The 13,969-nt window shown below is 42.7% G+C and overlaps 1 protein-coding gene across 1 annotated transcript; it reads right to left on the bottom strand.

The window, feature by feature from the left end:
- Positions 1 to 4,719: 4,719 nt before the first annotated feature.
- Positions 4,720 to 7,587, bottom strand: LOC127761427 (receptor-like protein EIX2). Its single transcript, XM_052285719.1, has one exon. The coding sequence runs from the start codon at positions 7,361 to 7,363 to the stop codon at positions 5,066 to 5,068; it is 2,298 nt and encodes a 765-aa protein (XP_052141679.1). The 5' UTR covers positions 7,364 to 7,587; the 3' UTR covers positions 4,720 to 5,065.
- Positions 7,588 to 13,969: the final 6,382 nt, after the last annotated feature.

Raw genomic sequence — 13,969 nt, forward strand, 5'->3', positions numbered from 1 at the left:
TAGTGCTTGACCTTTTGGTCATTTAAATTTTAGCAAATAATTAGAGTTTTATATTTGCCATCAGCACTTTGTAATTCTCTAATATTGTAAATATATGGGTTTGTTTAAGCATTTCCATGTCTTTTATTATACAATTACTTTGCAAATTTATTCTCCTCGCTCTATTTTATTTTACTTTTCCAACTATGCCATAATTTCTCAAAATTTTGGTTATCACAATATAGGTGAGGTGGCAACCAAAGAGTTCGATATACTCGCTCTCGATGGTTCCAATTTCCCTATTTGGATGATGGATCTCAAAGTGAGTCTGTCAACCAATGGACTATACAGATGTATAGATGATACAACAGATGGAACCGTTCCCCCCTTAACATATCAAAATTCTCTGCCTTAAGAATAATAAGGAATCATATCCACTCGGATTTGAAAATGGAATACATGTTAGAGGATGACCCACGAGTTTTATGGACATCTCTGAAAAATCGATATGAACAGCATATGACGATTATCCTCCCAGAGGCATCACATGAGTGGAATCACTTACGTCTACAACCATGCTGTTCATAAGATATGCTCTAAGCTCCGGTTTTGTAAGAATGAACCTTCTGAAGCGGAGAAAATTGAGAAGACTCTGTCTACAATGCTCCCATCAGAACAGATCATCACTCAACAATACCGTGATAAGAATTTCACAGTCTATTCTTCACTCATTCAGACATTGAAACAAGCATAAAAGAACCATGAGCTCACTGTATGGAACTCGAACCAGCGCCCGTTGGGCACTACACCATTGCCTGAAGTAAATGCGAATGAGAAGAAAAATGTTTCGGATGGGAATACACAGACTGGAAGTTCATCTGGCAAGGGCAAACGCAAGAGAGCCAAAAAGCAACGTGGGAACACTCAAAAGGGAAAAGGCAATTCGAAGCCAAATAATGATAGTGGAAACAAAACCGCCTGCTACAGGTGTGGTTGCTACAATCATATTGCTAAGAAATGCAGGACCCCTAAACATCTTGTTGATCTATACATGAAGTCTATGGGTCATACACAGACCAACCAAAAGCATGAAGCACACTTCGCCTCTCAAGTGCTGGAGACTGGAGCTATCGACCCCATTCCTGACGAAGAGGGACCGAGAAAAACCAAGACTCAGGCAAATGAAGAGGAATGCTCTTTGGACATCGATGACATGCTCATGGAATATTCTTCCAACGACATTTAGGAGACCTTAATTAGGCGTTATATAACTTCTATGTTTAATTTTGCATGAGTAACCATTGTAATAAAAGACATGATGTTGCTACCCCTATTTATACATGTAATAATCACATATATTTATGTGTGTTTTTCTATATTTTGCTTTTATTATTATGAATTTAAATTTCGCATTATATAGATTATTACGGGAATCATCCCGGCATTGGAATGATGGACATGGTATGAGCGACAGATAATTCCTAGAATCATCAGATTTTGTGTGCACCTCATGTGCAACTAGGAAATTAATTTTGAGACCCTCATATCTCAAACTAAAGGCTGAGCCACTTAAGTTTCTTGAACACATTCAAGGAGACATTTGTGGCCCCATTCAACCATTGTCTGGGCCATTTAGGTACTTCATGGTTCTAAATAGACGCATCTACAAGATGGTCCCATGTGTGTCTCTTATCGACACAGAACCATGTTTTTGCAAAATTGATTGCACAATTCATCAGACTTAGAGAAAATAAACCTGAACACCAGATAAAATCAATCAGATTAGACAACACTGTAGAATTTTCTTCCAAAGCTTTCAATGATTATTGTATGGCTTTAGGAATTGAAGTCCAACATTCTGTACCGTATGTTCACACACAGAATGGTTTAGCCAAATATCTTATCAAGAGAATAAAACTTATTACCAGACCATTATTGCAAAATTGTAACCTACCAACCTCATGTTGGGGTCACGCAATCTTACAAGGTGGTGACTTAATACAATTGCGCCCAACTGCATACCAAACAACTTGCCCATTGCAATTGGTTCGTGGTGATCCTCCTAATATTTCCCATCTGCGGAAATTCGGTTGCGTTGCATACGTACCGATCTCACCACCAAAACGTACATCAATGGGCCCTCACAGGAAAATGGGGATCTACGTGGGATATTTATCCCCGTCGATTATTAAATACATGGAGCCCCTTACAGGGGATTTACTCACGGCCCGGTACGCTGATTGTATCTTCAATGAAGATCATTTTTCTAGGCATTAGGGGGAGAATTCATGTATCACACTAAATGCCTGGACATAAATTGGGATGCCTTAGACACCCTAAAGGAGGATCCTCATACCACAGATCATTGATTTGCAGGTATCTGCAAACAATTTGCTAGACTCATTTACTGTGAGACTCATTTACTATGAGTAAAAGAGTCACAAAATCATACATTCCCACAAGGATTGTGCCGGAAAGAATAGAGGTACTAAATAAAACTATTCAATTCCCTTCCTCAAAAGAGAGTGGGAGAAGTACGGCAAATCCTCGAATGCGCACGAGGAAACAAAGGATAGAATCCTCTGATACGGTAAATGAAACTCAACCTCAAGTTGAGAGACACCAAGTGGATTCATCGGATCCACTTCCCACATCAACAGTGCACTCAATTTCTGATGATGGGATATTGGAACGCCCCAACGCGGTCATATTGGGAAATATTGAGCCATCAACTGGGGTGCATGAAATTTCCGTAAACTATGTTGAATCTAGAGAATCATTCAACTGTAAGACTACAATTGTCGACATATACTTTGCATCATCAGTTGCAGAAACCATCCAAAATGATCCAGATCCAAAATCCATGGTAGAAGCGCTCGGACTAGAACAAATGGAATGAAGCAATTGAAGCAGAGTTAGCCTCCCTCAATAAAAGAGATGTATTCTCACAAGTAATACCTACACCTCCAAAAACCTTCCTCGTGGGTTTCAAATGAGTTTTCACCCTGAAACGGAATGAGAACAATGAGGTGGTGAGATATAAGGCGAGGCTTGTAGCACAAGGGTTCACGCAGAGACCCGTCATTGATTTCAATGAAACATATTCTCCAGTCATGAGTGGAATTTCGTTCCGATATTTGATTTCACTGGCAATTCAAAAGCGTCTATCTATGCAGTTGATGGATGTCGTGACAGCATATTTATATAGGTCACTAGATTCGGACATATATATGAAGGTCCCCGATGGGATCTCTATACTGAATGGAAGCGCAAATCGCAAAATGTATTGTGTAAAGCTCAAAAGATCACTCTATGGTCTGAAACAGTCGTGCAGAATGTGGTATAACCGACTGAGTGAGTACCTTCTGCAGAATGGTTACTCCAACAATGATGATTGCCCCTGCATATTCATCAAAAGATCCTCCACAGGATTTTGCATTATATCAGTGTATGTAGATGATTTGAATATCATTGGCAACACAAAAGATATTAATGAAGCCCGCCACCACCTTAAGGCGGAATTTGAGATGAAGGATGTGGGTAAAACCATATTTTGCTTAGGTTTGCAAATCGAGCACCTTCACTCAAGCATTTTAGTGCACCAATCTGCCTATGTCCAGAAATTATTGGAGACATTCAATATGGACAAAGCACATCCAAACAAAACCCCCATGGTTGTTCGATCACTCGATAAAGAAAAAGATATTTTCTGACCACGGGAGGAAGGAGAGGGGATATTGGGACCAGAATATCCCTATGTCAGTCTCATTGGAGCACTTATGTATCTTGCAAATAGTACTAGACCGGACATTGCGTTTGCAGTCAATCTATTAGCAAGACATAGTGCCGCTCCAACTAAGCATCATTGGACTGGAGGAAATCAAATCCTCAGGTACCTAAATGGCACTAAGGATCTTGGCTTATTCTTTCAAAAAACTGCTAATCCTAGCTTGGTTGGGTACACTGATGCTGGCTATATGTCTGATCCCCACAATGCCAGATCACAAACATGCTTTGTATTCCTCCATGGAGGAACGGCCATATCGTGGAAGTCATCTAAACAAACATTAGTGGCTACCTCCACCAATCATTTAGAAATCATCGTACTGTTTGAAGCATCACGTGAATACGTGTGGCTCCGCAGGATGATAAACCACATTGAGCAATCTTGTGGCATTGGTTTATTAGAATCACCTACTATTATCTATGAAGACAATGCTACTTGTATTACACAGATGCAAACAGGCTACATCAAGAGCAATATCACCAAACATATTGCTCCTAAGTTGTTTTATCCCCATGAGCTTCGGCAAAGTGGAGAAATAAACATCTTACATACAAAGTCTTGCGATAATCTGGCGGATTGTCTTGCGATAATCTGGCGGATCTCTTCACTAAATCCCTACCTACTTCATCGTTCAAGAGATGTGTTAAGGGAATTAGTATGAAACTACTCAGAGACTTGAAAGCTTTAGGGGGAGACTCTCTGAATGATGGACCTTGTTGAAACACATCACATTGTACTCTTTTTCTTTTTGTGAGTTTTTACCATCTGGTTTTTCTCATACAAAGTTTTTAATGAGACAATGTTAGATACAAGCTTATGCCTTATCTCATGTTTTCCCCACAGGGGTTTTTCTAGAGATAAAACAAGGCATGGATTTCTCCTTAAACCTTACAGGTTTCTGATAGAGTAATCACCAATCACATTATTCCTATTTTTTCCCCCACAGGGTTTTTCGAAGGAATTAAACGACAAGTTGATCTCAAGATGAACTCGATCAAAAGGGGAAGTGTTACAAAAGCATCATGAGGAATATTTGATCTCATCAAAGGCTCATCAAAGAGCAACAATGGAAGGAATCAACTAACTTGTAACAGCCATATTATGGTGTATTTGTGACACATAATCAGCCATATTTAGTGGCTTAAATCTCCCTTAAATCCTAGGAGAATCCTAGGCTTGTACACATACAAATCTTCACTATAAAAGGGGACATATTGAGATCAATAAAACTTGAAGGGATTCACTGTTTTCACTGTTCATCTATCGTTTTCTAATATTATTGTCTCTTGACTGATCTACCTAGCTTGTAGCTGTTTTGTCTTCCCTGAATTTTGCACATCTGACACCGATAAACACATACAGAGTGTCATATGCTTTGTTGACAGCTTGAAAGTAAGCAATCCTCCATGTCTTCACAAACAGCAAGCAGCAGAACACCATCCAAAGCCCAACAACAAATCCCAAAGCAAGACCAAAGTAAAACGACATTGCGTCAGATAAACCTTTGCCGTCTTGATGGAGACCACCCTGGCTAGTTTTGTTCTTGTCAGATGAACAGTTCTTTTGCAGAGGAGGGCCACAAAGGCCAGCATTGCCAATGTAGATATACGCTGGATTAGCAAGAGCCTGAAGCTGGTTCCCTGAAGGTATTCTTCCTGACAGATTATTGTAGGACAAGTTCAGGTGACTCAATGAAGTTAAATCTGACAAACTTGAAGGGATTTCACCAGAAAGCACGTTAATCGACAAGTCGAGAGATTCCAGCTTTTGTAAAGCTCCAATTTTCTGAGGAATTGTCCCGGTAAGATGGTTCATGGACAGGTTCAGGTTGACTAGCCCAGTTAGAGATGACAGCTCATCAGGGATACTTCCATCAAGAACATTGTCAGACAAATCAAGGCTCACCATGTAGATGACTCCACTGGTGTAGCTACGATCTTGCCCCTTTGTCACCATTGGAAGACTATCCACGATCTGATCGTTGCCCGATGCGCCGTAGCCTGTAAGAGGATTCAGAGCAAGAGGAAGGTGATCCTGTGTCATTCCTGTCATGTTTGCTAGAGAAGGGGGTATGGAGCCTGATAGCCTGTTGTCAGCAAGGTCCAAGAACTGCAGATCAGGAAGCTCTGTTAGCTGAGTTGGGATGCTACCACTGAACCTGTTTGATTTCATTCTCAGATGTGTCAAAGATGGCAACTTCCTCCCAATCCACTCGGGAACGATCCCCGAAAACATGTTTTGAGCCAGATCAAGAAATGTCATGGATTTGCAGTGCTTCAAGAACACCGGAAATTCTCCGGTAAAATTGTTTCTGTACAAGATGAGAGTGATGAGCCCAAGGCCATCTGATGATATGTTCCTGCACCTTGGGAGGTGTCCTGTAAGATTGTTATTTGAAAGATCCAGATGTAACAAATTTGGAAACCGGCAAAGAGTCTCTGGCACTATTCCACTTATCATATTGGAGGAGACATCTAGCTCTACTAGCTCTGGGGCACCAAATTCCTGTGGAAATGGCCCTGACAAAGAGTTCCTGGAGAGATCCAGGACAAGAAGTTTCTCTGGCAACAATGGCACATTTCCAGTGAGGTTATTTGATCCGAGATATATCGCGAGCGCGAACATCATGAACTTCAGAGAAGGTGGCAGCACTCCACTGATCTGATTTACAGATATGTTCAGGTAGACTGCATCTGAATAGGATTTCCAGAACCATGGTGGCAATTCATCCACTATTCCTGCATTTGAGATATCAAGGTACTTGATGCTTGGCTGGTGCTTGATCCATGCAGGGAAATGGGGACCCATCTGAACATCTGGAAAATAAGCATAGACCAATTTGCAAGGAGGCTTCCAGCTTGGCTTGATCTCCATTGACAGATTGTTCAGAGACAAATCTATCCACTCCAGACTCACCAAATCAGCAAAATGCTCTTCAGACAAGCTTCCATTCAGGAGATTGTTATGCAGAAACAACCTTGTCAGGTTTGATAGACTACCAATCCCCAACGGTATCTCCCCTGAAAGCTTATTGAAAGACAGATCAAGAATTGTGAGTTCAGACATCTCCCCAATCCATTTGGGTAGATGGCCAGACATGTTCACCGCCGACAGCTGCAGCACCTGCAGCTTCCCGAACGCGCAGCGCGGCAGGCGCCACATGAACTCCGCCATGTCGCCATTGACGCTGTTCACCGTCAAGTCGACGACCTGCAGGCCGCACAGCCGCTGCAAGGTTGCAGGGATCATGCCTACCATGTCATTTCCCTGAAGGTTAAGCACACGGAGATTTGTCATATTCCCGAGCGCGTCAGGAAATACACCGGACAGCGCGTTTCCCGACAGGTCAAGGTACGTCAGCGTCGGCACGTCCCAGAACCACGAGTTCGCCGACGACGTGTTGATGACGTTGGTGGACAGGTCGAGCTTCTGCAGCCGTGTCAGGTTCGCGCGTGCTGGCGGCGACGGCGCCGCCGTCAGGCCGCAGTCCGACAAGGCGAGGACTCGCAGGGAAGGGAGGTTGCTGACGACGCCGGCCAAGCCGACGGAGGCGTTGAGGTTGACGACGCTCATGTCGAGGTACTCCAGCGACGACATGCCGGACAGCCACGAGATGTCACCGGAGTAGAGCCCGCCGACGTTGGAGCTCAGGTCGAGGTGCCGCAGCCTCGTGAGGTTGCCGAGCTGCGGCGGTATCTCGCCGGCGAGCCCCGTGAAGGAGAGGTTGAGGTACCGGAGGTCGGAGAGCGAGCCCAAGAACCGCGGGAGAGGAGACGGCGACACGCCGTCGCCGCCGATGAGGTTGTTCTGGCTGAGGTCGAGGTAGGCGAGCCGCGGGAGGCCGAGCAGCGAACGGCTGATCTCCCCGCCGAGGCCGGCGCCGCCGTCGATGTCGGCGCGCGCGTTGTGGAGCCTCAGCTCCGTGACGTGGCCGGTGGCGTTGTCGCAGACGACGCCGTCCCACCGGCAGCAGTCGGCGGCGGCGCCCCACGACGCGAGGCGGCCGTCGGGGTCGCTGGTGAAGCCAGCTTTGATGGCGAGAAGCGCCGCCCGCTCGCTCGGGACGCAGGCGGCGGCGGCGGCGGCGACACCGAGCGCGGACGCCGCCGACGACAGCGCCGTCAGAAAGATGATCGCCGCCGCACCACCTGCGCACATCATCATCATGGCGCCAATGCACCGGAGCTTCTAGGAATTAATTAAGATCTCGGGCTCTCAGCTTAATTAGCTCGGTGATTAATCGAGCAATGTTACTACAACATATATAGATGATGATTCTGAAATAATCTGGATTATTGTTGAAGTCTACGTGAAGTCGTCGGCGTCTATTCGCGTCGAATCATGCAGTAAAATCGGCGTTGGTAGAGCAAGTGATAGATGGTGACCCAATTCGATCGAACAGATCGAGTATTGATCCGGTCGATCTCGGCCATATAGTTAGCCTCCGTTGGATGTTGTGATGGATGATGGTGCAACCATTTTCTTGGATAGATATTTCGGTGTTTGACAAATTAAACCCGGAAATGCCTCAAATCGGGCGCCCGCCCCTTCGCGCGGGGCGCGCCTCCCGTGCATCCGATCCGTCCCCACAACACGCACCACCACACGTGTCGTTGCAACAAATCACCCACATATTACGAAAACGTCCTATTAAGATAATCCATTTCTTTTTTTATTCCACTAACAATATTTCAGTAAGTATACTCATAATGTTTCACTATGCATGGATGAAATGTTGCAGTGGATTTTTGGACTGTTTAATATTTTCTATCTTGATGGACACATGGTTTGTTGATGTATATGGAATTTAAGTGCTACAATGGCTTCAAATCGTTTGTTGTATACGTTGAACTAAATTATTTCATCTAGCGATCTGACCGTGTTTCACTTTTTTTATGAATTGAAATATTCTTTCGCTATTTGCTAAAATATTATTTTTATATAGGGTGAAACAACGTATGATTTTTTGAAAACCGTTGTTTCATACGTTGTAACAAAATGTTTCATGAAATGATTTGATTGTGTTTCAGCTTTTTAAAAGACTAAAACATTTTCGATCTATTTAGTAAAACATATCCGATCTACTTGGTAAAACAGTCAGGCGCCCGATTGGTAGGTGCCTTGAATTAAACTGCTTTAACTCTATATATACCTTAAATGATACGGGACAGGACAGTATTATTATATTATTAAATAAATGAAGCAGGTGAAAGAGATATGACATGTAACATGTTTTATGTAACCGTAATTCGATTGGAAAAACAGATTATAACGATTATGTGTTTTCATTTGTATCATAATTTTAAAAAATATGTACACCATAATATAATACAATAATAAGGTCAGTATAGCTAGCTCAATCTTCTGCTATGAAGTAAAGGTAGGTCGGTCCCACCAAGTAAAAATAACAGTCTCGTGAACTCCATCGCTCGAGATAAATCTATGTTCCATACTAAAATCTCTACTACTATAAATATTATTTAAGATGTTTTTGTTAGGGATTTTGTACGTCGTCCCGTGTGCGGCATGCGCGCAATGATTTCGTCCAAGACGCGCGTGCCGTTCAACCGTCGATTGCGTCCGAGTCCATTTCAGCCGCGCGCGATTTGTTTTCCTTGCCGGGCGCCGTGATTTGTGCACGCCCACTCTGATTCGGTAGTGGATTTTGATCTCTTGAGAGGATTTCCACTCATTTTTTTTTTCATGTCACTTAAATAGTTATGAAACAATTTTAAAAAATTGAGAAGATGTATTAGCATAAGATATATTATTCCACAAACATACAAGTTCAAATTTAACTTCTATTGTTCTACATCTCGAGATGGAAAAAAACAAATTTGACTGTGAATATACATTAACTAGCTGTAGTTTAATTTGTTTTTTTCATTGCGAGATATAGAAGTTGAATTTAAACTTGCATATTTGTGGAGTGATATATCACATGTTAATACATTTTTATTTTTTTTAAAAAAAATTTATAACTATTTGAGTGACATGCAAACGACGAGGGGCATCCCCTCGAGGGATCAAAACAGTTTCCCCTCTGATTCAGCCAGAGTCCATTCGATGCCACATGCACTGCCCGCTCGCGGCTGCCTCGCACACCGCCTCGCATGAGCACGCTGCACAAGACCGTTTCCAATTATGTATAATACTACACACTTTTTACATATCGACAAGATTCTTGTTTTTTTTTTATATCCGTACTAAACAGTTAGCTTGGACCTAGCTTTGAAACACCAAATCCTTCGCGCTTCCAGATATATCATATATGAAACACCAAATCATTTCTTTTCTCATTCACAGTGTTTGTTGCACATGTCATGTCATGTCCATTCATACATGTCCACATATAATTTTTTTTTACTCATCTACACCCTTTTCTCCGCCTTTAAATGTTTTTTCTCCTAAAATAATTATCCAATCTACATATGTCACACCCTAAAAATCCTAAATATATAAATTATGGTTTAATTGGAATTATTAGAAATGATTTTAAAAGCCTAGAAGAGAAGATCTAGTTTTAATTAATAAATTCCAATATAAAATGGGGCCAGATAAAATTTCATTAAATACTTTGCTTAATTCTATAATTCCTAGATTTTTCTGGGATTTATTTGAGCTAAGGAAGTATTTTTAATAAATGGAATTGCATTTAATGAATAATTTAAATTGAAAAAGGTTTTTAAAATCCTCTTTTGGCTTTGGGCCGAAAGTCGGCCCAAAACCTTCTCTCTCTCTCCCCGGCCCAAGCCGGCCCAGTCCGCCCGCAGCCGTCGCGTGCGCGCGCCCTCGGACGCTGACAGGTGGGGCCCGCCTGTCAGGTCGTCGTCTACCTCTGGCCGCCTGCCGCCCGAGACCTAGCGCCGCGCCGCCGCCCTCTCCTTCCAAATCCGTCCGCCCCTTTCCGTCTCCGATGAAATTAATAGAGAGGAAATGATCCCCGGGATCCCCTCTATCTTTTCTCTTATGGAATCGTCGGCTAATTTCGTTTGGAAATCCGTGGATTCAATCTCGAATCGGATTCATCTCACTCCCCGAACCCTAATCTTTCCATCGCCGACGCCGGCCGCCGTGGGCCTTCGCCGCCGCCTCCTAGCCGCTATAAATTGACCCCCAAGCCCGCCGCTACCCGCCGCCACCCTCGCCTTCGTTTGCCGCCGTCCGTAGCGCCCTAGCCCCGTGTAGCTTCGCGCCGCCGTAGCTCCAGTCGTGCGCCGCCGTCGCTCCAGTCGTCGTCGCCGCTCGGGAAGGCCGCCGTCGTGATCGCCGTCTCGTTGCCGTCCTCGTCCACCCCTTCGCCGTCACCGTCAACCGCCGGAACACCGTCGCCGTCATCAAGCCGAAGAGCGCCGCCGCTTCTTCCTCATCGCCGACGTCGTCTGGTCATCGTCCACAGTCGTTTTGGTTACCGGTGAGTTCGCCGCGATGCCCGCAACCCGTAGGTGCCATCCATTTGCGCCGCCGCACCGTCGTTCGCCGGCGAGCACGCGAGGCCGAGCCGCCGCCGGTGGTGACGTCACCGCTGACATCATCATCGTCGTTTCCCGTGAGCCGCGGTAGACCTGATCAATCTCGGCCGTTCGTTTTGGTTGGATCAATCTCGGCCGTCCGTTCCCGTGAACCGTCGCTGTGCACTCGGTCCACCGTGAGCCCTAGCCGATGATGCAATAATTCCCTTTCCCTTTTCAAAAATAATTCATTATTGCGTCATAATTCAATTAAAATCCATATAAGTGTTTTAATCCGATTTAATCTTTAAAAATTCATAACTAATTCATCTTAGCTCGGATTTAGTTGGTTCAAGTCTCTAAATTTTTCTAAAATTGAGATCTACATGTTAAAAATATCCACATGTACTGTTCATGCTTGTTTATGTGCTGTTTTGGTGATTTTGCTTTTTTCTCTTTAGATTCCGACGTTCCCGGAGAGTCTGAGTTCGCAGGAGAAGAATTTGAAGACTTCCAAGGCCAGCAAGGCAAGTCATACAGATCCCAAACAACCCTTTCAGCATGTTGATCCCGTTTAAAGCTATTGTTTCTATTCAACTATTGCATTTATTTTCGAATGTCATGGGGTGGAATTAACCTATTGTTTGTTATAGCCCTTTTGTTCTTGATTACTTTATTCCTTGATACCTCGGGTTATTATAACTTGACTAGTTGAGCTTTATATATTGGTTCAACTAGATATTAGATATGATTGCTTAGCCATGCTTAGAAACATTAGCACACTAATGGGATAACTTATGATTCACTATTATTTAATGATGGCTTAATGATAGCTCATGATGGTCAATCGTGATTGGTTAATTAATTAATTTGCCAACTAAAACCTGATAATGGTGGGTTGTGAACACATGGTTTTGATGGTCGTGCTCATGACAATTAAGGACCGGTTCACGAGTTTCGGTTGTGAAATATTAACCGTGCCAACCACAAGCCAGCGTAGGCAACGGTTTTACCTTTTGTATAGCATGGTTCATTGCGGGGCACCAGACTGAGAAGTGGCGGAGATAAGCCTACGGGGGTCGCTGGGGAGTCCATGCCTTGTTTTATAAGGGGGTGATTATGATCCAGGAACGGTGCGCTGTGGTGGATTGTGTTGTGCGAGGGGTACTGTCACAGCTCCTTTCTGAGGTACCGTGGTGGTATTGAGGCGCATGGTGACATGTTGTGGGGCTGTGTCTTGTGGGTATAGTGGTACATCTCTGGCCAGAGTAAAACTATTCGAATAGCCGTGCCCGCGGTTATGGGTGGGTCTAACAATGTCTTTCGTTATTAGTCTCACACTTCTCATCATAATAAAAGATGCTATAACTAGTAATAATTTGATTAGCTCCTGGTTTGGAATATTTAATTCCTGGTTTGGAGATAGAACTGTGCAGCCGGGATGGTTGTTCAGAATGGTTGGGCCTATGCAACAGGGTATGTTGTATAGCGTTTGATTAATATTGTTTAATTATTATTTAACTGTCTTATCAAATTCTGAAATGTTTATTAAATGCTGTTTATGCAAATGAAACCCTACTATGCCATCCTTTGTTATCCCGTGCACTTGCATATTTGCTGCGTGGCTTACTGAGTATGTCATATACTCACCTTGCAATCATTCATCAGAGGAGGAGTTCTACAGTGATGCTGATGGTGTGGAGGATTAGATGTAGCCTCGGTCAAGCTGCCTGTGGAGTGGAGTCGTCTACGCCGTTTATCTTATTTTTTTCCGCTGCTTAGATCTTTATTGATTGAGAGCAACTATCTACCTCTGTAATGACATTTTATTCGCTTATTAATTAGAGTAATAATTGTACTCTATTATCAATTTGTTATTGTGTGCCTCGGCTGATTCCTGGACGAGGGTTCACACACATGTAAGCGTTTTGGAATTTTGGATAGAAATTCTGGGCGTGACAACATATGATTACATCATTGTATTCACACGATTATATTTTGATAAAAAATCAAACGATGTTTTACCCCTTACAAAAGTTTGTTTCAGTTCACTCTATAAAATGTTTCAGAGAAATACAACATTTAAAAATATGGGCTGCAACACTAGCAACCACTTATATGAAACACTGAGTCCTAATGAGTAAAACAAAAAAAAATCATATCAGAGATACAATATATTTATAAAAACATGATGTTGTTGAAATATTTTTATATCACATATGAACACTAAACTATAATTATTAAAACATTATAAAATACTTGCTAAAACATTCCAAGAACACCATGTGCAACATTTGCAAATCAAATAGTGAAACATCGAATGAATACTAGCTGAAAGATTTAAATATAATAGGTGCAAAATTTGCAAATTAAATAGTGAAACATCTTATGAATACTAGCTGAAACATTTAAATGTAATAGGTGCAACATTTAAAAAAATTCATGAATAAAGCTAAATATTTTTCATTGGATTATAGCCATGTTTGATCGTGTTTTAAAATTTTATATTGCAATGAATTTAGTGGTGCAATCGAATCATGAATTAGAGAAGTAATTTAAGAAAAAAAAGTTTAAAGTTTGCTCAAAGAAACTTAAACCAACCTAACTTTTGTTTTCTAGTATGGATGCATGGTTTCTGATACTTGCAGTGGACTGCACCTAGTCCTGGTGTGTCTGCATGTGTTGGCGGAGGTTGAGATGGGCGTCCGATTTTTAGCTAAAAATTCAGACATCCGATCTGTAGTCACCTCTA

This window comes from Oryza glaberrima, chromosome 2 (genome assembly GCF_000147395.1).
Source record: "Oryza glaberrima chromosome 2, OglaRS2, whole genome shotgun sequence".
NCBI classification, from domain to species: domain Eukaryota; kingdom Viridiplantae; phylum Streptophyta; class Magnoliopsida; order Poales; family Poaceae; genus Oryza; species Oryza glaberrima.